Raw genomic sequence first — 25,671 nt, forward strand, 5'->3', positions numbered from 1 at the left:
ATTAGAGTCACACTTTACAGGAGACTGGAAAGAGAAACACCCCAGGTACCAAACACCATAAAATATAGAATAAAATATAGAATAGAATAAAATAAGATAAAAATAAAAATATAAAAATAAAAATGAAAGTGACCTATGCTATATATATATATGTATGTATACACACATACATATATATATATATATATATATATATACATACATATACATATAAATATGCATATACATACATACATACACACATACACACATATATACATATTATATAGACACATACATACATATACATATACACACACATAGGTACACACACACCTACAGTTACCCCGTATTGCCCAGGGTTTTATTGCACATGTCTTTATGGTTTTATTGCACATGTTATTATGAGTTTTGTTGTGGTTATTGTTGTGGTTATTGCACATTTCAGTGAGTTGTGATTATGGACAGTTGTTTGTTTTAGTTCGTACTTTTAGTTTTGTACAGTTTGATGGCCCGGGGGACAAACGAGTCCCCCAGCCTGTTGGTCATGTACTTTGGGAGGAGCAGCCTGTTGCTGAGGCTTCTGTGGCTCCTCTGGCTGCTGATGACAGTGTGTATAGAAATTATAAATATACTAAACAATTTTTTTTTTTCAAATAAAGAAGCTTGCATTTAAAAAAAAAAAAAAAAAAAAAAACTTAATTTAATGTAACAAATGTAATTAAGTCACAGCAGTTAACATTTTCAAGATAGATCGATAGATGTGTTCTGCACCCCTGAGTGTAACAAGAGGTTAATAGCGTCATCTTGACTGACAGGCCCAGTAGCCAATCAGCGTCCGTGTTCTATTGACCGTCTCTGCGTGGCTTTCGGGAAGGGGGCTGCTACTTGTCAGGAAGCGTTAGCAAGAACCGAGAACCACTACGTCTCCCCACATCCGAAACATCAAGGTTTTCCTTGGACTTAACGTCGATTCTTTTTTCTCTGGATACTGAATATTCGTCCTGGCAAGCGTTGGAATTAAACTGTCGCTAAGCGAAAGTCAAAGTTGCCCCAGGGAGGGAGCTTCAACTTGGCCCGAGCGTCCAATGTACTGAACGAAACGGAAGCAACTTGCCAGCTGTCTGGCTAAAGCTCGCTAGGTGAGTAAATAAATCCGCGTCTGTTAGATGCTCCTCCATCGAAGTGAAGGCCAATCGTCGGGTCTACCGAACACAGCCGATTGTTTGTTAAGTTTCTCCGTTGTTGTCATTTCGGTAAACATCCGATCTCGGGTGGCTTTAGCTTTCAAAAAAAACAAAAAAGAAAGGAAAAGGACCGGGCTTAGCTAATGCGAGCACACGCAGATCGATGGTCTTGTCTGACGTAATAGGGGCGACACAATATACTATTATTTCCAGTCATCCAGTCATAAAAAAATACCCCCACAATTTTGATCAGTGTGAATGTCTATAATTGGGAAAATCACGTTTAGTAGAAATCAATGTGTAGCTCGTCAACATACAGTTCTAGTGATTGTTTTTGAAGCGCCACAAAGAGGAGCCATATTATTTTACAATGAACCCATTCTACTTCATATTATTTTTCACTGTAACATTTTCACGGTAAAATATGTACTGATAGTGTCTCAATTCTTTTGAACAACTCTCTGTCAACGTCAGCAATACTGCTTATAACAATAATAACATTAATTCTATCTCTTTCCTGTGTATCTGGAACTAACAAACACAGACACATTTGTATTCAATTTGCTATACAATTACAGTCACGAGCCAAATCAAGGTAGACGGTCCTGTATTAATGACGTTTAAAGCACTTTTTTTTTTTTTACAGTTATCATCATGTCATGTCATAATATTTCAAGAGAAACGCGCCTGACAAAAATATTCAACTCAGTGTTTCAGTGCTGTATTAAAATTTAAAAATGAATTGCAAGTATATTATTTTTATGTTTACTCCTCCCTCCTCCCTGCTCCATTCTGTTTTTGTCTGGGGAATAAAACTGAAAGCTACTGTTATTTTTAATTTTTAGTGTTTGTGGCCAATTCCTTGAGTAATGGAGACGTCAATGATATTTTGCATCATCTGCTGTACAAAGTCAAAGACCATATTCTCGCATTAGTAAAAATCTCATTAATGATCAAATTAGGAATGAGAAAAACATGTTATTTGTTATGTTAATCTCAACTCATCATTTAATTTGCCAGTTTCACCGATAGATATCAACTTTATGGTTTTAAACCAGTTAATCATTACAATCACTGTGCAGTGGTTGGCCTCACAGCAGCAATATTCAAAGGTTTGCATATTCTCCTTGTGTCAGCATGGACTTTCCTCCAGGTACTATGGCTTTCTCCCACAGTCCAAACTCATTAGACATGGGCTGTCCTCTCTAAAATGTCCTTTACGGGGGTGTGAATAGAAGTGACTGGTTCATAGGTGATAAGCTACACCCCCAAATACACACATACACTGCTTTTCAGAGGATATGGTGTTGTGACTCTCTGCTTAGGATAGTTTTGTTCCATTGGTTCGTACATTTTTGTAGCAAGCAGTATAATATAACTAGGAAAAAGAGCAATATGGCATGAAATAAGCTTCAAAGCTGACATGAGATGATAAGAAGAGAAGTTATCAAACATCTGCTATGTCAACAGTCTGTACGAGCTTGTTGACTCTAAACAGGTAGTTACAGTTTTAACATTAACTCTATAATGTATTCACATACATTTTTCTGCAAATGAATAAAATAAAAAATACTTTCCTAAATACTAATATTGACAAACATGAGTGAAAGGGAATATTGAAGATCAGTGTATGCACTCTATTATATTAGTCAACACTAATTTGATAAAGCTCTTTTTTTATTGATACCATATTTTTTAATATGTTGTTGAATAATGATTGGCAGAATGTGACCAAGAGCAGTAGCAGTAACCCAAAGCTAAGCATGGTGACTCAATGGCTTTTCCATTATACAATGGTAGCACTACTGGACTCAACTTGATCTGGTAAGGTTCCAAGCGAGCTGAGCTGATACTGAAATGTGACGTCAACAGACTGCCGCCCACTGATTGGCAGTCTGGAGAGTGTTGTCACTGGAAGAGTCATGAGCGCGGCGATCTGCACACCCACCATTTGTTTTAAAAAACAACAAAAGCTTTACAACGAGCATAGCTCATGGTTGCTGTCCGCTAAAACACACCGTGGTCCGTGGAAGAGGTGCAGATGTTCCTGTGTTTGGTGGCCGATGAGAGGATTATGTTGAGGAGGTACTATGAATTAATGGAAAACGAATTGCCTGATACTCAAACTGAGCCGAGTTGAGTCGAGCTAGAACTGTATAGCAAAAAAGATTTTGTTACATTTTCTACGTGGTCCGTTCCAAAGTTCCTTCAGCTCCACTCGGATCACATACCCTGGTATATACAGTGGAACAGTATTTTGGATTTTCCTCCTCGTACCACCAGTACATGTACCGCAGTTTGAGAGTCATGGATCTAACCTTTCTCTCTTATTCATTATCAGCTGGCTTTGGCTCCCACATAGTATATAGGATCATGGATGGATGGATTTTAGTAACCAGCAAGTACATTATGAAATATTTTGTTAAACGTGGGTAGAAAGAGGAAGAGACATTGACTCAACGATGGAATCACAGACATGTGAAAGGTGGACTCAGCTGAATTTCTTGAGAATTCAGAAATGCATGCTGTTACAGAGTCCTTGGCACAATGACTGCTTTGCTTACTCATAGGTATGGGGTGATTAATGTTCCAGCAATATAATTAAGCGCTCAGGGTGAAACCTGTCAATACATTTACATATTTGTCTACATCTTGGTCACACAAACACACCCAATACACCTGATGTACCTGATAAGCTACTTAATATTAACCAACAGTGCACACAATAATATAATAAACACTCAAATGGGAAATAGCAATATAATTATTCAATGACTCCTCATCTAATACTCAGATATTTGGTCAGCATTTTGTTTTTTTTTGCTCCTAGATAGATAGATGATAGATAGATAGATCGATAGATATTTTATTGATCCCGAAGGAAATTCAAGCATCCAGTAGCAGTAACATACATTGAACATACATTAAACATGCATTAGAGTTAACTTATAACACAGTAACCATACGCTGAAATTGACCTGAGATAAATGTAAATTTAAATGTGTACAGAAAATGACAGAAAATACGACAGTAAATGAATATCTTTTCATTTAATGTGACCTAATTACAGTTGTTACTGTCAGTTATCAGATAAACTGGAGATTCTAACACTGTTCAAAGGTGCGATAATCTTGATCCACAGAATTATAGACTTGTTGCAACAATAGCCTATTGTTAACTAATGTGTCTTTAATAGGTTAATGTTTTTTCGTAATTGATGCGGTTTATGCAAATTGTGAATGAATGATTTTTAATATAACTGCCCCTCTGTTTTGTTTCACAATCTTGTAACCAGTTTCTGAATGCCAACTCTGGGGGTGATGGAGTTGAGCAGGCAACTCTGTGGGAAGATGAGGAGGTCCAGCAAGAGAGCACAACTCTCCTCTTCTCCTTCTTCCACTTGGGGCCTGGAAATCCACTTTTACACACCAGACCTGCATCAGCTTGAGTACTTTAAAGGGTGCTACACTGTTGAGGAGCTCTGCGTGGATGCTGCCAAAAAAAGCTGTGAGTGTCTGCACACTAGCTCCTCTGCCTGTTATTAAGCCAGAGCAACATATTCTGGCCACAGATACTTGAAGTCTAACTGTTAATTTATTCTCCTTACTCTGATCTATTAATATTTTGGAGCATATTTCAACAAAACTAGCAGGAGACACTTGTATCAGATTTAAAGGGCAACCATTCAGCTGTCAAAGTAGGGAATTACGTGTAGGAAATTCCAAAGAAGAATGACAATCACAAATGTTTCCTCATGAGTTTTACAGGAAATGCGCTAAACCATTATTAATCTTAGTGGTTACAAGTTTGCTTGCAATAGTTGGCTGAGTAAAGGTTAAAACAATTACAGGCATTTGAAGACCTCCATTAAATATAGGCATTACATACACAATATGGACAAAAGTTTGTATTTGGCCACACCTGTTAGGTGTTTCAATCAGGCTTTGGACTAGGCCCCAATCTCCAATGAAGGGCAATCTTAACACTTCAGCATACCATACATTTTTAACAATGCTTAGCTTCCCACTTTGTGGTAACAGTTTGAGGAAGGCCCTTTTTCATTTGAATATGACTTTAACAACATGGTTTGACGAGATTGGTGAGGAAGGACCTGACTGGCATCTTTGGAATGAACTGGAACAGAGATTATAAGCCACCCCTTCTCGTCGTCCAACATCGGTGTCTGAATTTATAAATGCTCTATAGAATGAATGGGCACAGATTCCCATAGAAACACTTCAAAATCTTGAGGAAATTCTTCCAAGAAGTGTGGAAGCTGCAAAAGGGGATCACTTACCCATTAAAGTCCTGTATATGTAGTTAAATATGTCATTATACTCCCTTTTGGTGTAATTATCAGGTGTCCCAATACTTTTGTCCATATAGTATTAGTATATCAAACAGATGCTTGAACTAGTTAGTTTGCCTTTGCTCTTCTCTTTGAACAGATCTTGGTTGATCACCTTTTCTCTTTTCTATTCCCTTTCTCAGTAATCTCCCCCTTGTGCCATAATCTATTTTCCCTGTACAACGAGACGACCCACACATGGTACCCCCCCAACTATGAGTTCAAGATCACAGATTTGACCAGTATCAAGTTGCACTATCGCATGAGGTAAGAATGCCGTCACAGCAGAGCCTGACAACAATGGAGTTGCCAGTTTGAAACTGGAATATAACTACTAAAGTAGTTGTCAAATCAGTATATTTGACCTCTTTCTGTTGAGAGCTCACAAACCAGCAGCAGCCACATTTGATTAATGACAGCTGAAATGATTGAGTAGTGGTAAAACCAGGTATAGCAATGCAAAGAACTGGCTAAAAGTGTTAAGCTTCAGCTGAATGCTTTGGTTTACTTATGAGTATTTGCAGTAGAGCTTTGTGAATATGTGTGTCTCTCCAGTAAATAACTTTGCTCAAATAATAATGTTATTTTGGTTGAATTAAAATAATTAATTATTTTAAATTTACGCATTCCAAGGTGCAGTGACAGTGCAGTGTTAAAATAGTCGAAACAGCTTCCGTCTGTTTAGACACAAAGGTTGACACTGATTCACCGGCTTTTATAAGCATTTTATCTGACTCACTTTGAGCTCGACCAGTGTCACCATGGCATCATCACTAATGTCTTATCAGCCTCCTAACTGAGAAGAATTGAGGCTTGTGGTGAAATTTGTTTTGTGCAGATGCTCCCTAATTCGTTTTACATTTTGCACACTTTTACTCAAAACATGTGCATTGTTGAGCCCTGCTGTATAGAATATTGATTTTAGGAAAGACTGTCCTTGCCTGAAACATTGATTTTGAGACTAAATCCTGGAACCTGGGCAATGAATAAGACCCAAAGAAGTCAAACTCTCTTTATGGTACCTACTCTATATGTTAGGTGCTATTTCATGCAAAGACAGGAAAAACGCACTTTACTGTGGTGTCAGATGCACTTCCTTTATTTCTGCTCTCTGCTTTGACTATAGCTAATGGAGAGAGAAGTAAGTGTACAAAGAGTAACTTTGTTGAAATGTTGTGTGTGTATTTTCTAGCTGCTGCTTGCTTTGCATCTGTAGCACATTCTTTCATACAAAGCTAAATGTGGTCAAGTCTTGAGATATATATATATATAAATACATTCTTTTGCATAAACAAATGCAAAGAAGGATTAACATGACAGCAGGATAGATTTCCAACAGGACTCAAAATCTGTCACATAACTACTAGGTCTATACATTTGTCATTTAGCTGAAGGCTGTTATCAGTATGCTAACACTCTGAACTAAACAGTGCCATACCAAGTTGGATTCATAATTTGGTGGTTGGCTGACTAATACACTTACTAGTGTTACCACACCTAGAGAAAAAGCTACAGAAAGATTGCCCCTTTACTGGGGCGAGGTAGGTTTATTCAAGGCAATTCAAAGTGCCTTACAAAGGCAGAAAATACATAACAAAGATGTTAGCATTTAAACTTTACATTAAAACATTGTAATTATATGGTCAAAGGCCAGAATTCAGTTAATATAGGCTCAATGCCATCCTTGTTATTCTAATGATGCTTCTTTTCACTTCACTTGTTTTCTTTGCAGTATTGTTTTTAAAATATTCTTGTTACATATTTTAAACCCCAGTGTGTAGCTTCTATTACCAAAACACTGCAGCCTCTCTGCCCCTTGGCCTCTCTCACGTCTTCACACACACACACACACAAAAATAGCTCCCAACTTCTGCCAGTGCTTCGGCAGAGTTATGAGTTGTCTTTCTGTGTTTTAACATAGCATTACTCATCCAGACTTGATCCAAGAAACGTGGAGCTGCATGGTGTAGTGAGCAGCAGCAGCAGCAGCTGTGTTGTGTTTGGCATATGCTGTTAGTTGGGAGTTTTTGTGGGTGTTTCTTATTGTTTTCAGCTAAAGTGCTGCTGTATAACGCTATCTTGTGTGTCTCGTTTCAGATTTTATTTCAGAAACTGGCATGGCACTACTGAAGAAGAGTCTCCAGTGTGGAGACACTGCATCAGTAAACTCAAAGGGGGACTTAGTCCACAGAAAACGCCAGAGGGAACACCCCTACTGGATGCTGCATCTCTTGACTACCTTTTTGCACAGGTGTGTCCTTGCATCATCCATCTATCCATTTGTTTAGATTATTGTGGCAGAAAGAGTCCTCGCTTACTTACATTGTTTTCTATATATAAGAATACAATATATTTTGGCACCACGTAAAATCATTTGATACTGTCAAAAACATTTTGAACACTTGTGTATCTTTACACATTCACTTGAAACCTTGAAGATCGACTTAACAGTTGAGTTTCAAAACATCAACAACTGAGAGGAAATAATATCAGGAAGTGCATTAAAGATCAGCAATAGGTTGGGTACCAATCAGACAATAGCTGAGCTCAAATCACTGAATATCCTGCAAGTTTATTTGTTAATTTAAACTTGGCAGCCTTTTGTTTATAGAGAGTTATTGGTTATGTGTATTTAAAATGTCCAAATGTTTGCTTTCTCCAATCTAAATATTATTGTTCAGGGCCAGCATGACTTTCAGAAGGGGTTGGTTTCACTGAGGACAGCCCAGACAGAGGCAGAGCAACACGAGATAGAAAATGAGTGTCTGGGCATGGCTGTGCTTGCCATCAGTCACTATGCAATGACCATGCCTGTGCCAGCTGTTCCCCATGAAGTCAGGTAATATAACTGCATACACAAGCAAATCGATGCATGTTTAATTGTCACATATTGTCATTCTGTAAAAATATTCTATTATCTAGCTGCATCTAACATACACTTCCTTATTTTTTGTTGATAAATCTGAACTGTACGTACATAGTATGTATTTATTTTAAAACATCATACTTCTTTGTTAAATAATTAAAGAAATATTGAATATAGTACAACTGTGGAAATCAAAGAAAACAATAATAGATTATTTTCCACAATCACATCAGTCATTAATAAATTTTTTGATTTCATTCACACCAGCTACAAACGTTTTATCCCGGAGTCACTGAACCGCAGCATTAAGCAGCGCAACATACTGACACGGATCCGCATCAACAATGTCTTCAAGAAATTCCTCAGTGAATTCAACGGCCGCACAGTCAAGGATAGCAACATCACTCCGTATGACCTGAAGATCAAGTACTTGGCCACACTGGAAGGCCTGACCAGTGGCCTGGGCAGCGAGCTGTTTGAGCCCATCTATCTCGTTGTCACACAGGAAGGAGAGCTTGCCAATGGAGGTTACCACGGTAAGATTTCAGGAAGTCGATTAGTCAGGGGTCTTGATTTAATGTTCTCAAGCACAGTGGCAGGTATGTCATATACAACAGCTTAATATGGGTTTTCATGTAAGATTAGATTTGTTAGTTACAAGAGGTTATAGATGAGGGAACTGGATAATCCCTCTGTAGAAACTGTAGTTGTGGCAAACCATGACAGAGAGACAGGTGAGACCGAGAGAAGTGGTCATTTGACATTTGATTTCTATCACAAACTTCTGATAATTTTTTTGGTTTATAATATAGCTGTATTGCCGCGTATGTGATAATTGTATTTGTTTGTTATGTTTATGTGTATATTGTCAGGGAACCACCCACAATTGTAAGTTTGCACTTTGTTGTCCCTACATTACATTACATGTCATTTGGCAGACGCTTTTATGCAAAGCGACGTACAATAAGTGCATTTCAAATACACAAATATACCAAAAACATTGTGAGACTTTGTGCAGATGAAGGAAACCAAAAGTGAAAGAATACAGATGTTTGTGTGACACATAAATCCACTAAAAGACCAAACCCTAGTGATTCAAACCTGTTTTCTATAGCTGCATAATGGGATGTTTTCATTTCACTTCAGTCGTTAAATAAAAAGTACAAGGGCTAAAACAATATTTCAAAACCAAACAACTACTGTGTTACTATTAAACAATTTAAATAGTTTGGCTCTCCTTGTAACTGCTCTGATGTAATGTTGAATTGCTTTTTTAGGGTACTATAACCAGAACCAGGGGCAGATTCAGAATAAGAACATGGAGGTATTGGTCACTGGTACCACTGGCATTTCCTGGAGGGAAAAATCTGCTGCAGTAAGTGAAATTGTGTATGAATTTTATGTTTTTGGAAGACAACCATAGAGAGTATTTGCAAATAAGCATGGTCCATTTTCTTGTTTAACATGTTAATATCTGCTCTGTTAATCTTTTAAAATAGGTCAAATGGGTGGTGTTCTGTGACTTCCATGAGATCATACACACCGCCATCAAAGAGGCAGTGGTCACCATCTATAGACAGGACAAGAGGATGGTGAGACAGACATGAAAGACATGAAAACAAATCAGAACGCACTCTATTTGGTCTGAAAATGTTGCCATTTAATTTGAAATGTATTTATTGTGACACCATTGTGATTTATTTCTGTATAGTCATAATGTGATTATCCCTTTTCATCATTAACTTTAGCAACCTGGATCACAGCCTCTACTTTTTGATGTTAATGTGATCATTGGGGAAGCTGTTTTGTTTTTTTGTTTTTTTCTTTTTGTTTAGAAAGGCACATTTCCATTAAAAAACATGACAGCTTCCACAATTTCTTATGATCTCTTGTAGGATATTTGTCCTTTGTTCGTGCCCCTCCCCCTCTTTTGAGATAGGGAGGATGGATGGAGAAGGCTGTAGCGATGTTGTTAATAATGCACTTCTAGGATTTTTACTTGTATACATATAGCCAAACAATACAGAGCAGGGGAGCACACCACTTCTGACAATCGAACCATCACCTGGAAAAGAGGGTGGATTTACACAAATCTAATAAATATAAAAGTCAAATAATATCAGATCTCATCACTTTTACATACTCTGTCCATTTGGTCCAATAGAATAGAATTTTTCTTCTTAGAGAAAATGATATCTTCTCCATAATGTAAATCTCATATATTACGTCAATCCATTTGTCGATCATGGGCGGTTTTGCTTGTAACCATTTTCTTGTGATGGATTTCTTTCTGGTTGCCAACAATATAGCCAGTAGTTTTTTGTCTGTAATATTCCAGGTTTCAAACTGTATATCGCCCAAATAAATAGTTTCACATTTAAATGGGATATTGACACCATTTGTAATATGTTTGTGGATCTCTTCCCAGTAAGTCTTTATCACCTGGCTGTCCCATGGGAGTGGTTTGCTCGATTAGACCCACAAAATCTCCAACAAGAATGCTGTTTTTATTTTTAACATAATTGAAGCCAGGGTTCATGATTAATTGTGATGTCATGCATCATCTGAAAGTAGATGTTAGTGTTGTAAAACATCACTGCTCTTTGAAATAGGCCTCTGGAGGTTTGTGGCTTTCTGTTTAGCCGCCACACATTTTGTTTTCCCTTTGTCTTTTGATTTATTTTTTCCCCCATCTTCTCTTTCAGGAGATGCAAATGAATTCTCGGACCGAAGCACTTTCCTTTCTCGCCCTCGTGGACGGTTACTTCAGGCTGACAGTCGATGCGCACCACTACCTTTGCAAGGAGGTGGCCCCGGCTTCAGTGGTGCACAACACCAGCAATGGCTGCCATGGTCCCATATGGTTTGTACTGGCAGGTTCATTGGCACTATATCCAAAAACACAGGCATTATCTTAAAGAAACCATTTTTTACTGACTAATTTATAGTTGATCTTAGCCTTTCTTGACATCCCTTGCACCGGCATCCTAGGTTATTTTTCATCCTCATTTAGCGTTAACCTACAGTTTTTAATCATGACTTTCTTAGTATTTGTCAGTAATATTTACATATAAACAATAATTATTAATCCTAGAGGGAATGTGGGGTACAGTGAAAAACATTGAAACATTGATTATTTAAGAGACTATTTTAAAACCTTAAACCTACTTTTATAAAAGCCCATTTCCACCCCCTGATCAACATGTTATTCACTCTACAGTACGGAATATGCCATCCACAAGCTGCGTCAAGAGGGCAATGAGGAGGGAACATACATCCTGCGCTGGAGCTGCACTGACTACCAGTACATCATCATCACTGTAGTGTGCACTGAGGTATTAGTATGTTCAAAACAGATACAAATATTACCATTAAACAATTGCCAAAAGCTGACTGACTGCAACCGGATTGAAATATATCATTTTCTTCAGGAAAAGTCAAAGTTGATACCTCTATTGTAAGTGTTTGTGTAGCAAAAACTGCAAGACATAGAAACTTGAAACCATTGGTGGTGCTGTGATAAGCTTATATCGCAATCACAATGTGACTTTGTATCACATTTCTTTTAAACTTTCATGCCTCTCTCTAATCTTTCTGAGGCTCCGTAAATTTAATATTTTCCCTATTACACTTAAACTAAAACTTCTATTAGTGTCCTCACCTTCTCCTTTTCCCAACCAGCTTGACCTGAAGGAATCTCGTCCTGTGCGCCAATATAAGAACTTCCAGATTGAGGTGGCATCCGAGGGGTACCGTCTGTATGGCACTGACACAGTACGGCCCTCTCTTAGGGAGCTGCTCGAGCATCTAGAGGGCCAGAGTCTTCGAACTGACCACCTGCAGTTCCATCTGCTGCGCTGCTGCCCCCCACAGCCCAGAGGTAAGCATAATGCAGCCAAAGTGAAAGACATGGTGATCTAAACAAAGGCAGCTGCAGTTGTGAGAAAGACACACAATGTATAAGTTACCTAAACATGACCTTTCGAGTTATACCCAGGGTACCTGTGCAAGTTTAAAATTGTCTACGTTTACATTGCCTTTTCCCAAATATAAAATCTACTGAATCATGCAAATATCCTTTACTCCAAATACTGAATCTATTTTGAATTGAAAAGAATTTCGAATTGAACATTTTTTTGAAATCGAAAATCGTTTTTTTTTTTTAATCGAATCGTAACCCAAGGGCTTGGAATTGGATCAAATTGTGACTTTCTGAAAGATTCACACCTGAGATGGATGTAAATGGCAGGTATGAACAAGGCCTGTGTTTATCTCTAGATCACTGAGAGAGCAGTGGTGGTAGCCAGGAAGAACTTGTGTCTGTGTGTCTGTGTGAAATGGTGTCAGGGAGGAAGAGAGTTGTAAATTATGGTTTCCGGAGCCAAAGAAACTCTTGTGTTTACTTCACTTAGGAGCGAAAATGTGGGGGAAAGGTGGAGTCATGTATGCATGTGTGCGATGGGCTGTTTATGTTTTGTTTACATGATTTTCTGGTTTTTGCTATTCACAATCATTTTGTGAAGACTGCTAGTTTTCTGTGAGTCATTAAGGAAGAGACGAGTGCTGTATTATTGTCAGTTTTAAAATACAAGAATAAGATAGAGACTGTTTGGTTTTACTTGTTGATGTGGGTCTATGACATATGATTTTTATGTTATAAGTTATGTGCATCACAAAAAAATGGATAAAAGGACTATGGGGTTTGAGAGTGAGTTGGTGTACATGTGTTTCTAGAATTTGGCTTTTCTTAAAATAAGCAAGGAAAGTGAAACATGTTATATTTAGTGCTCGGTGTGGGTCCATGCTGTGTTTGGCTTTTGCATTAAAACATGGATTTCAGGTAGAAAGAACTGAGTATTCAAAACACAGTGAATGTGGGTTAAAGCTGAGGGAGCGCAGATGCCTTTTACTCCTTTTGTAAACCACAGAGTGTTGTCACAACATTAGACACCCACAGACACATGCACAGACCCACGCACACACATAGTACAGCAACAGACATATTTTAACTTTGTCCTCCCACACATTGCTTCGTATATCAACAAAAAAAATACACACATAGTAACACAACCTGAATAGCTGTTCACATCAATGCCACATTGACGTAATTTTTGAGTGCTTGTTTTACCACATATAAACACAGGTTCACTTTCATGCTCTAAACCCGAGTTTATATGAGCATCTTATATCTCTAGCAATCTAAGGTGCTATGAAAAGCATTTCAACCCAGGTTAAGTGCAGTGAACATCATTTATTGATGTGTTTATTAAAATCAATACAACCTTTTACAGTTACAGTTAGACAACAATACAAGCACATGACACAATATCACTTAAAATAATCTGAAAATATACAATTTTGAGCATGCATTGCTTCATGTGAAGTCCACTGCATGGCCCTTTTATAAAAGTGTGTTTTTTGTGTTTGTGTTGCAGAGGTGTCCAACCTGCTGGTGGTCACTAAAGAGAGAGCATTGTCCCCACAGACGTCCATGCAGGACAGTCATCTCAGTTTCCATCGCATTCTCAAAGAGGAGATTCAACAGGTAACAGGTCATATTGCGGTGGCAATACAGCTACTAGGAAAAGTGTACGCAGGCATGCATATTCAATGTCAGTCATCACTGGGTGCTTCACGACATCAACAAAACAGCAAGTAGTAAAAGATTTCCACACAGGAAAGGAATGATGCAGTTCTTGTAATAATATTACAGGTAATCTATTGCTGTCAGTAAACGGTCATAATGTGTGTGTACGTGTCTGTCATTTTCATCACCATGGTTACTAAATTAACACAATCTCCACTTTAGTTTCATGGGGTTTACATCGTGTATACAGTGATGCTGTCTTTAAGAGCTTTACTGCAACTCTGCAAATCTTCTGCTCTCACTGTGTGTGGGGTCTCTGTCTGACTTGGTCTGCCTGAAGTTACCCTAACCATATATTCCTGATTGTTGTCTTGCTGAATGATGAAATATCATCTAGCTCTGAATCTGAGCTTCCACAGTGCTTGTACTTTTAGTGAGCATAGAGATCAACCACAAATGTCTTTGTGAGTTCCATTTGCACTCGGGTAGGCGATGGCATACAGTGAAGCAATAATTCTAGTTAAGAATGCATTCAACTGTTAATAATGGCAAACACTTTCAATATCTCTCTAATGGATTCTTGCTTGTTTGAGCCTCAATAGTATCTCCTCTTAACAGACAGACAACCTCCACCTAAGTCTAAATTCCAACTTGACCACAGAATTCCTGCTATTACCATAGCCATAAAGTTAATTCTCGATGTGGATATTTCATGTAATTCATGTAGTTTCATATTTTTATCTGTTCTCTGTTAACCAGGAGGAGCACCTCGGTCGGGGCACAAGAACCAACATCTACTCGGGCACACTCCGGGTGAAGAGCGAGGAGGATGAGGACGCAGGTTACTCATCTTTTCAGGAGGTCAAAGTTGTCCTGAAGGTGCTGGGATCTGGACACAGGGACATCTCCATGGTGAGATACCAGGCACATACTTATGAGGACTTTTTTGAGGACAATTTTTTACCCATCTTAAAATGCAACATTTATAAACATGTACACTGTATTAAGACATATTTGTCTTACTGTTGACAGGCCTTCTTTGAAACAGCCAGCATGATGCGACAAGTTTCCCAGAAACACATTGTTCTGCTGTACGGAGTGTGTGTCCGCCACCAGGAGAGTAAGTGCATGTCAAGATAAGTGTGGACACATGAGCGTCACTTATTGTGATGCCGTGTCTCTCATTTTTTTTTCTGTGTCTTTATATTTTAAGATATCATGGTGGAGGAGTTTGTCCAACTAGGACCCTTGGATGTGTTTATAAGGAGAGAGCAGGCTCAACTCGGCACACCATGGAAGTTCCAGGTTGCCAAGCAGCTGGCTTCAGCTCTCAGCTACTTGGTAAGAGACAACATGCACAAACATTATTGGAATGTGATCAAGGAAATCCTGTTCATTGTGTTTGACAATACTGGCACAATGCAAGGTTAGTTTTGTTTTATGTTGGGTATAATATTAGGTTATTTTACGTTTGTGTGTTTGCAGGAGGATAAAAAGCTTGTTCATGGCTTCGTTTGTGCTAAGAACATCCTGCTGGCCAGAGACGGACTGGACCCTGAGGAAGGAGGGCCTTTCATCAAGCTCAGCGACCCAGGAATACCCATCACAGTGCTTACCAGAGAGGGTGAGGACAAAGTGCAGACAGCGACACATTCTTTCTCACTCTTACTTAAAGTGAAACCTAAATGTTGCGAAACAGCCACCAGACATTTACCAGTAAATTCCGCTTTCTTTTCCAATCAGCTGTACATTGGACCATTATATTATTTTTATTATATTTAGACAAAGACATCTTTGCTGTTAAATAATAAGTTACCCTAAAAAGCCAGTGACAGTGCCTTATTTTTTTTATCTTGTTTTTTTTTTTGTCTTTGTCTCCTGAAAGTCATCCTCTGAACTTTTCCCGATCAAGCAGATTGTCACTAATATGAAATTTGTCACAAAATCAATAACATCGCAGTGAGCACATTTCCCCTTTCAGAGTGACAATACAGCAAGGACATTTCTCCGATTGCACAGTTCCCCTCAAATGGCTGCCTCATGTTTCTGTTTATCTATCAGAGCCAGAAATGGTGTGCTACCGCACAATGTGGCTGTTAGCTGATGGATTTGCAAACCACAGTTTGGACTGGAAATGTTTCTGTGCAAATGTCCATTGTTGTACACTCTTGGGGATACTCCTCCTCTCTCGCTCTTGGTTCCCAGAACTCTCAAACATCACTTCCGCCGTCTCCAACACTTTGCCAATCAACCAGTCTTCCAGTTACACATCAATGTCCTTATACATGGATTTGATTGAACACATAATGGGTAAAGTGCTCAGAAATCCACTGGGAGTGGGAGCACTCCTCTTTTCTTCCCAGCATCCTCTGATGACTCAAATCATCAAATCTATTCAATACAGTTTACTTTCTTTTGTCGTGTTTCCAGTTCAATTTTGCACAGTATGGGGAGAAAAGTACCTTTACCTGCTAGGTGGAGTGTGTTGTTCACTCTCTGTTGACAGACAACACAACATAGGACATCCTGCAGCTCTTGTTTTAACTGCTCGTTTGTCACCGTTTGTCTCAACAAGATCTCAAGCTTTGTATGAGAAGAGACTGCGGGCATTGAAGAAACACCGGTCGCAAGGGAGTTAAGTCTGTCTGCCAGTCAGCTGACTGTCATTGGTGGAGCTCCATCCAAACCGTACTGTACCATTTTCCCCTATTACCCCAAGGGAAGGGTGCCAAAAGAGGAAAGGTTAAGGCCGGTTATTTTGGTACTATTGCTAATGGAAAGCAAAAGAAAACACTACTTTGTGGAAACCCAGCTTTTTTTGGTCCACTTTAGTAGTCCCCTGCTTATTCTCAATTATCTCCTTTCTGCTCCAGTTTCTGTGCACGTTCAGCCCCTTCACTGTTTCTCCTCCTCTTCACTCCTCATCATCTTTCCCCGCCATCGGTCGAGCTGTTTTCCAGTCATGGCTGCCTGCACTTGTTAACATACACATCTTATCATCTGATGCTATGAATTTGTAGACGTTGGCCTTTGTTTCAGTCTGTGACGTACAATACGACCTTGTACATGCAGTGGATGTTGTCAGTGAACCTGTTAATCCTGACAGCTCTCTGCTTTACTGTTGAGAGTGATTAGGCTGAATACATGCACTTACATACTATTACCTTGAGTGTGTTTATATACAATATGTTTTTAGAATGTTAGCATGTAGTAAAATAGATGATATGGAACATATTGGTCCTTTAAAAGTATAAAACAAACAATTGTGACTTTCAGTTCTGCAATTTTAGGGCTTTCTTGCTCATTGCGTGCAACAGAAAAAGGCACAGCCACAACAGAAAAAACAGCGACCGGTTTTAATGTTGTCTGACTATGCAAATCAGGGACTATTAAGTTACCACATCATTCAAAAGCACATCATTGATTGTTCAGTGTGAATTCTTTCAGAATAGATATTCACAGATATTTACTGACGAGCCACAACGGTAAAGACAGTTTGAGGTTTTAATGTTGGGGCTGATTTGGGTATTTTTTAAACATGAATGAGTCCATCGTATAAGCTACAGCTGCCACTGCCTGGTAATACACAGCGACATAATATTACAGAGCAAAGTGCAGCATAAACATGTATCAGAAAAAGCATCAAGTCATCTCCATGTGAGACTGCGCACTTTTTCTTTCTGTCCTAATTGGGCCATATCTTTCCCTCAGCCAACAAACTGTAGATGACATATAGACTTTCATGTGACTGTAACACATGAGTGTTTTCCTGCCACTAAAGTTGACACTGTTGACTGTTCCAGAGTGTGTGCATCGTATCCCATGGATCGCTCCAGAGTGCGTCAAGAGTATGTCTGCCCTGAGTATTGCAGCAGACAAGTGGGGCTTTGGTACCACCCTGTGGGAGATCTGCTATAATGGAGAAGTCCCCCTCAAAGAGAAGAAACTCACAGAGGTATTTGGGACACAGGCACATAAGCACAACACAAGCCCTTCACACACGTCTACAATGTATGTTTTTAGTTTCAAATGTGTTAGCTTGTCTTTCTCTTTTGTCAAACACTAATAAACACTGGGAATCACATAATCTTGGTTTGCACTCTCCCTATTCATATGTGTGTCTCTGTGCTGAGCAGAAGGAGAGATTCTATGAAAAGGAGTGCCAGCTGGCCACGCCAGACTGTACAGAGCTGGCTGAACTGATGACCCACTGCATGAACTACGACCCAAAGAAGAGGCCTTTCTTCAGGGCTATTGTCAGAGACATTGACATGCTGGAAGAAAAAAGTGAGTGTGAGAGAAATGTGCTTTACACACAGCAACATCCAAAAACTTAACTCATTAAAGTTCAAGTGTGTGTACTTGCGTGAATCAAATACCTAGATATTGCATAATGGGCGCAAACATTTTACGGATTCAAAAATGTGCGTTTCCTGTTTGAATCTCGGTTTGAATGTTTTTTTGTGTGTCTCAGCTAATGGCAGCCGTGCAAGTGGTGCAAGCAGAGTTGTTTACTGAACTAAAATGCTCATGAGGAAGTTCACTGGGTACATTATCACTGATCTGCCCCTGAGCTGGGCCCCATAGCAAATGGATGACTGAAGAGACTCTGTTCTTCCACCTGCTGGTCAGAATTAAATACTACACTCAGTCACAAAACTAAAACTCAACTCAAACAGATACAAAACACTGCAACGCTATCGATCTATTTCAGAGAGGTTGAATAAAATGTTGTATGATACATGATGATGACTATGATGACTCAGAATGAGGTCACTTTAATAATGAATTGTCATCAGAAAAGAAGCATTTGTGTGGATGTGGAAACCAGAGCAAGTGAACAGTTACGTAACAGTTACACAGAATCTTTGGGTGGAAACTTTGACACTGTCAACCACAGTACACTTCCTATGATGTAAGTTTGCTATATGTTGAAGAAAAGCTACTCCAGGTTTACATATTCTTTCTTTTTTCTTTTTTCTTTTTCCATTCCTCAGACCCATCTATCAAACCCCAACCTACAGCAGTGGTGGACCCAACTATGTTTGAAAAGAGATTCCTGAGGAAGATTCGAGACCTAGGAGAGGTAATTAATTAACAAATGAATGAATTGATTGATTTAATTAGTTCCAATGCCTCATAAAAATAACTTGGACATTTGTAAATGTTAAACATATTTTTAGGTACCTTGGTGATAACGGATTTTTCTTTTAGGGTCCACTTAAGTGTCACCACTTGTGCTTTATGTCCAAAAACGAGCTGTGAAAATGAAATAAAATTAAGTTGATCTTATTGTCTGAACGGTGTTGATGCATATCAATGCACATTTTTAATAGGTAAGTAAATCCTGGGTACTTTTGTAGTGGGTACACGCTGTATATCTGCAAATTGACGAAGACTACACCCCCGGTAATAATAATAATAATAATAATAATAATAATAGCAATAATAATAATTATATATTATATATATTATTAAGAGCGGAGCTAACTTATCTGTCTTACTAAAAATCAATATGGCATTCGCTCACATAGTATTCTAAAGATGATGGTCCAGAGAGTGAGAGCAGAACTTGGAAAAAAGCTTTTAAATATGCTGCTCCTTACAGAGTGATCTGATCAGAACTGATCTCTCACCTTAAACAGTGGGAGTTACAGGCAATTTTAAAGGTTGGAGAGGAGAAACTCCCTTAATCGATGTGACTGCCTGTAATTCATATCATAATTGCTTTTGTTCTTTATCCTGCGATGGTCTGATGCTGACATTTCTCATGTTCCTCATGCAGGGCCACTTCGGGAAGGTGGAGCTGTGCCGCTATGACCCTCGGGGAGACAAAACTGGGGAACTGGTGGCAGTGAAGTCACTGAAGCCTGAGAATCGGGAAGAGCAGTGCAACAACCTCTCGAGTGAGATCGACATCCTGAAAGCACTTTACCATGAAAACATTGTCAAATACAAGGGCATTTGCCAAGAGGAAGGTAAGAGAGAGCGTGTGTGTGTGTTCGTGTTTGTGGACAGAAATTCTCACAAACATTGACAAATATGCCGTCAATGAAATGTCTTTCTGACTCCAGCTGTTTTGCATAGACGTAGTGTTGGTTTTATATTTTTCTCTATTAGGAGTTTCAGCTTTTCAAGCTTGTAAATATATACGTATTAGGGAGGTAGACAGCAGAGTAAAAGTTTGAGTGTGTCTAGAGCTGAACAGTCAATCCTTTTCAAATGAAAATAAAGCAACTGGCAAATGGCAACAGCTTTAATTCAGCAGTTCGGATTTGGCTCAATCACCTTTTCAGTTCAAACTGCAGATTTTAACATTAATAAAGTACATTGCAAATCAAATCACATCACAGTGCGTGTCAAAAAACAAAATCACATTAAGACCTTTCAGTGGCAGTTTCTCTGAAACTCTGAAACCTATGCCCCTTTTCCCTTTTATATTGGCTGTACTTACTTCTCTTAGAGCAGAGGCGAATTACATTTAGTGTATATGTTTGTGCTTTACCGTTTTTATAAAACACCAAGTTCCTCCTACTCTATCTGTGGTTTATGCTGTACAACTTGACAACACACACTCAATGCAAACTAAACTGTCAATCTGTTGTAAGGCATCTTTTCAGCTGTTAAATCACCGACTGCATCTGTGTGTAAATGTGTTTCTAGGTGGTCAGGCAATTAAGCTGATCATGGAGTATCTTCCACTGGGCAGTTTGAAAGAGTATCTACCCAGAAACAAGAGCAAGACCAACCTCTGCACCCTGCTGAGCTATTCCATCCAGATATGCAAGGTAATAACATGGGTTTGTCTTCACAGAGCTGCACGCACCTGATTACATTTCACTGACTAACATCAGCTGACAAACTGTTTTCTTACACTAAGTAATGTCATGTGATTTGATCAAAAAACATCTCAATGATCCGACAAATGAATTATCCCGTTAATCATTGATGTAAATGGTTTTTGGAGATAGAGCCAACATGATTGGCAGTACAGTAGGTACTCAATGATTGCGCTTGTATTTTTTCTGTTTTAGGGAATGGAATATTTGGGAACAAGGAATTACATCCACAGAGACCTGGCCGCCCGAAATGTGCTGGTGGAGAACGAGAGGACGGTGAAGATTGGAGACTTTGGCCTCACCAAGAGCATCAAGGAAAACGAGGGATATTACACCGTCAAGGATGACCACGACTGCCCTGTGTTCTGGTGAGTCAACAAGCGAGAAATGAGGACAAACACACAGTAATAAAAAAAGTTTTAATCTTTCTGAGTCAAACATGATCACCAAGACCATGGGAAAAAAAAGAGGAACCATAGTGGAATTCTATGTCATTTGGAAAGAATCACAGTAAGAGAGAAATGATCTTCAGACGGATGTTATGTGAATGATTTACTGAGATTTATTGAGACAGAACCTTTTACTCTCATATAATCTTAGACACTCAGATTTGTTTTTTTTTGGGTTGGAATAATTTGTGAATGATGCTGGTTTGTCTTTAGAAGATTTTGTGTGAACAATCAACCATTTTTCATGAAGGACATGAGCTCACGATAACTCCACTGACACAGGCGCCGCTTATAGATTAACAATCTATATAAAAGAGGATATTTAAATATATGATTTGTAACATTTCTGCATTAAAATACCCTAAAAACATATTTTGTTGAATAGTTTACTAACATGAGCCAGCACTTTCCCAGCAATCCATTAAAATCTGTATTTATATTCAAGGTAACATAGTTAACAGTTAGATTTTTAATGATGTCATCAGCTTTACAGTCTCTGCTGTCACTTCTGGCAGCTCTCCTTATTAAGTGCAAACACACAGGGGAACCAAATTAGCCTTTAGAATCCCCATGATCCCTCACTGCTTCCTCACATCCTCCCACTAGGTCTTGTGTTTTTGTTTTTTGTTTTTTGTTTTTTGTTTTTGACTGAGAGACCCCTAGTGACAGATATAACACAATGTGCATTTAAGTACATTCTTTAGAAATGATATACTGTAAATGAAATACATGTGAACACTGAACACAGAGAGCCTGATCACATTAACACAAAAAGTACGACGGACACTCAACGTTTTTTATTTTCCAGGTACGCCCCGGAGTGTCTGACTCTGTGCAAGTTTTACCTGGCTTCAGACGTTTGGTCCTTTGGCGTGACGATGTACGAGCTCATCACGTACTGTGACTCCACCAAGAGCCCAATGACGGTCAGTGAGGTCATCACTCTCTCACTATTGAGAACAGCAACATTTGATGTCATTAACATAAATGAATCAATATACTTTTGCGTAATGATTCTATATTTAATCACTTAATACTAAATGATTAATTCCATCTATGCTCTCATCAGCCTGTTGCTGTTATTTTATAACCCATCTCTTTCTTCGTCAACCACACAGCTCTTCCTCAGTATGATTGGTCAGACTCAGGGTCAGATGACCATCATCCGACTGGTGAATTTGTTGCAAGACGGGAGGAGGCTGCCGCGTCCTGAGGGTTGTCCCGAGCGCGTAAGAAACTCTCCTCTTATATTCAACGTGAACAATGACATCGCGATGGGTAGAATTTTTGTTTTTCACATGTGCTACTGATGAAGACGCAATTTTAGAAATGTTTGGCCAAAGCGAGTGAAGAAGAGAGTGAAGAAAGCAAGATGTCTTACGGGGGGGTGTACCAGTTTTTATGCTTGTATGAGTCGAAAGACTTTTAAACAGACTTTATGTGATTCAAATGTCACCTACCCACATAAATCCAATGTCTAACCCAAAGAAAGAGAGGATATAAAAAGCAGACAGACAAGAAGAGTAGAGAGAGAGTGTCACCGGAGATTTAAATATCACTTTGAATGTGACTGGCCATGCTGGTAGACTTGTTTTACAAGTTAAAGTTTGATGATTTAGCCACAACGATCTCTGGCTTTATGTTGCATTCAGGGTTTCCACAGGACATTGCCCTTAATAGGCACGGGTCATTGAAATTGCTTGAATTTTGGGCAAGAAAGAAGTCAAGTTGGTATTTAGGTCAATTTCTCTGAAAAGTCCTTGAATTTGATGTCAACCAAGGTGTTAGAACACTGTATATTTCAGAAGAATGTGAAATTCATATATTTAGAATAACCACTATAAAAACTTGGACACAAAACAATCGTACCAGTGCATTTCTGATTTTAAAAGTTTGAATCTCTCTTGTGCTACTTGTAGGAATAACGTGACGTAAACATGTCCATGTCAACACATTTTGTATGTTTTCCTCAGCTTTTTTGTGACCTCACTCGATCCTTGTTTGACACAGGTATATGAGCTGATGCGCAGGTGCTGGGAGCAATCGCCCGATAGGAGAATCGCCTTCAAGTGCCTGATCGAGGAACTCACCAACATGATGCAACAGCTCCAACCCTTGAACAGCTCCTGAACATCCGACTGTTGGAGGTCATGGGAGTGACAGGGACTCGTGCATGCAGACATGGACAATGACGAACAGATGCTTCAAGGCAAAAAAAAAAAAAAAAAACAACACCTGCCTGTGTTCTTTTTACTGAGAGACAGTACAGAGGGCGTCACCCTGCTGCTTATTCACATATAATCCGTATTCATAACATCGTTTTTAGCCCACCACACTTTTTAAATGTTTTATTTGACGGCAGGATATTCGCCACTTATTCATATTTTTTTTCACATTTGTGTTGATTGTGGATGAAATGAGATGATCCGCGTCAAACCCTGTAGCCTTATCCCGTGCTAAATGTGACCTTATATTATCTTTCAGCAAAAAAAATATATCTAAACACATTCATATATAAAGTAGCCACACGTGGACCTGTCAAAAGGGGCTCTGAAGGACTTGTACGCGGACGGAGACCGAAAAGAAAGACGTGGAACAAGAGGACTGTTCTAACACTCACTTGTACACAGTTTAAACGGTCATGCGTCAGACGTCCGAGTGACCGCTGATAAATCATGGCGAGAGACGCTCGAGCTGACGACGCACAGACAATAACGCAACTAAAGGAGAAGATGTGGCTCTGCACTCTGTGTCATTGAGTCGTCTGGTTTCATGGAGTGATCGGTGATTGATGGGCAGACGCTGTCGCCAGAGGACTGGTTGTAATTGAGCCGCAGCAGTTTCCCCTTTCTACTGCATTTTTGTCATCATTTTCGATTTCAAACTGTCACGCGGTCGATCAACGGAGAAACTGAAATCGTTTTTTTCTTGTTCTTTTTATGTTTTTTTTCTGCTTTCGTGTCTTGTCTTTGTAACGTGTACCTTTGGGTTTTTGGACACAATCCGTCTTTTAGACGTCATTTTTAACTTGCAAGTTTTTCCTCGCGTTTGTTTCAGTTTCTTACATTTCAGATGGACAGAGCGAGACGAGCGTGTCACTGTTCCGATCGTTTGAGTGTTTCTGTAACGATTTATGAGCGTGACCATCTTCAGCCCACCAAAGACGGATAGTGTGAACTCCACACTTCAGATGAATGAACGCAAGGAGTTTGGTTTTGGATCAGATCAAGAGGGCAGCCCTTGTTTAGAGGTGTTAGGATTAAAAGTCATATATAGATACTTGCCACTAGAGGGCAACATAACTTCACTTTTACTGTCAGCTCTCAGCCTTTACTGTGTGTACAAGAGCTGATTCTCATAGTTGTGTCAGTTGAGGAACTGATGATGGGGAGAGATAAATCACTGATAATTCACATGGCATTTTTGTTTTAGATAAATATTCTATTTCTTTAATTGACATTCATAGTTATTTGTTTTTTTATATAAAACATTTTACTTTTCATTCTTCATTATGCCAGAAAGTCTATCTGTATGTGAGAAAACAAACATTTGAGCAGAGGATATTGTAGCTGCTTTCACTCAGTTAATCTCCAACTATGATTTTTGAGTATCTATGAGTATTGGCAAAATGTTAGTTGGGAAAAACAAAAAAAAACACAGGTATGCTTTGATCCACATTTTATTTAGGAATGTAAAAGACAATTCCTTCTGCTCAGAGAAAAGACATATATATTTTCAAAATATAAGACAAAAGTATGAACTATGGAAGGTAAAAGTATCCATAAATACACAATGAAAAAATAAATAAAATCAATGTCTCATTTGTTCCATCTGTGTCACTCCAAAGCCAACGTTATTTCATCACCACCAATGTCGCCATCTACTGAAAACTTATTTGTGCTATTTGTTATACAGTTGTAAATAAGCATGCTAAAATTGCTCTATAATTACCTATATATACATATATATATATATATACATATATATATATATATATATATATATATATATATATTCACAGTAAAACAATATCAATGTCATTTTAATAATTTTTTTTGCAAAATCTACAGTATGTTTCAGGTCGGGAAAAAAAATGAAATCCACATATTTGAAAAGCAAATAAAACGAGAAGCCCAGCAAATCTAAATGTATCTACAGTCGTCGACGTGTGTCAAGAAAATCAGACACGCCTCAGTATTGCTAAGCTTTGTGATCGACGCACAACAAACACGCCACGTGGATTCATCTTTCACTATTGCAAAGTCCAGCCTCACCACTGACCATGAGTGTGTTATTAGTAGTACTCATACTGGGTCCAGTGGCAGCACAAAGAAGCTTAGGTGCAGCGCAGTTTACACAAGAACCGAAAAAATCAGGATTTCAAGCTAAATGTATTTATTTGTTTCTAAAAAGTCA

The 25,671-nt window shown here is 38.7% G+C and overlaps 1 protein-coding gene across 1 annotated transcript; it reads left to right on the forward strand.

Moving 5' to 3' along the window:
- Positions 1-861: 861 nt before the first annotated feature.
- jak1 (Janus kinase 1) lies at positions 862-25,083 on the forward strand. Its single transcript, XM_058638101.1, has 25 exons — positions 862-1,121; positions 4,462-4,673; positions 5,658-5,781; positions 7,612-7,765; positions 8,196-8,353; positions 8,648-8,916; positions 9,658-9,755; positions 9,880-9,972; positions 11,086-11,243; positions 11,601-11,715; positions 12,062-12,260; positions 13,816-13,925; positions 14,727-14,879; positions 15,000-15,087; positions 15,181-15,308; positions 15,453-15,591; positions 17,771-17,922; positions 18,104-18,254; positions 18,965-19,053; positions 19,753-19,945; positions 20,631-20,755; positions 21,002-21,174; positions 22,064-22,181; positions 22,374-22,484; positions 23,266-25,083. Exons 2-25 carry the CDS (start codon positions 4,469-4,471, stop codon positions 23,383-23,385), a joined length of 3,423 nt encoding a protein of 1,140 aa, XP_058494084.1. The 5' UTR covers positions 862-1,121; positions 4,462-4,468; the 3' UTR covers positions 23,386-25,083.
- Positions 25,084-25,671: the final 588 nt, after the last annotated feature.

Source organism: Solea solea, chromosome 9 (assembly GCF_958295425.1).
Source record: "Solea solea chromosome 9, fSolSol10.1, whole genome shotgun sequence".
NCBI classification, from domain to species: domain Eukaryota; kingdom Metazoa; phylum Chordata; class Actinopteri; order Pleuronectiformes; family Soleidae; genus Solea; species Solea solea.

Bases quoted from the DNA above. Each gene is read 5' to 3' on its own strand.
- jak1 (XM_058638101.1), top strand. From the start codon at position 4,469: ATGCCAACTCTGGGGGTGATGGAGTTGAGCAGGCAACTCTGTGGGAAG. The intron at 13,926-14,726 runs GTAACAGGTCAT...TCTGTTAACCAG, and splicing joins TCAAAGAGGAGATTCAACAG to GAGGAGCACCTCGGTCGGGG. The intron at 18,255-18,964 runs GTGAGTGTGAGA...TCCATTCCTCAG, and splicing joins TGACATGCTGGAAGAAAAAA to ACCCATCTATCAAACCCCAA.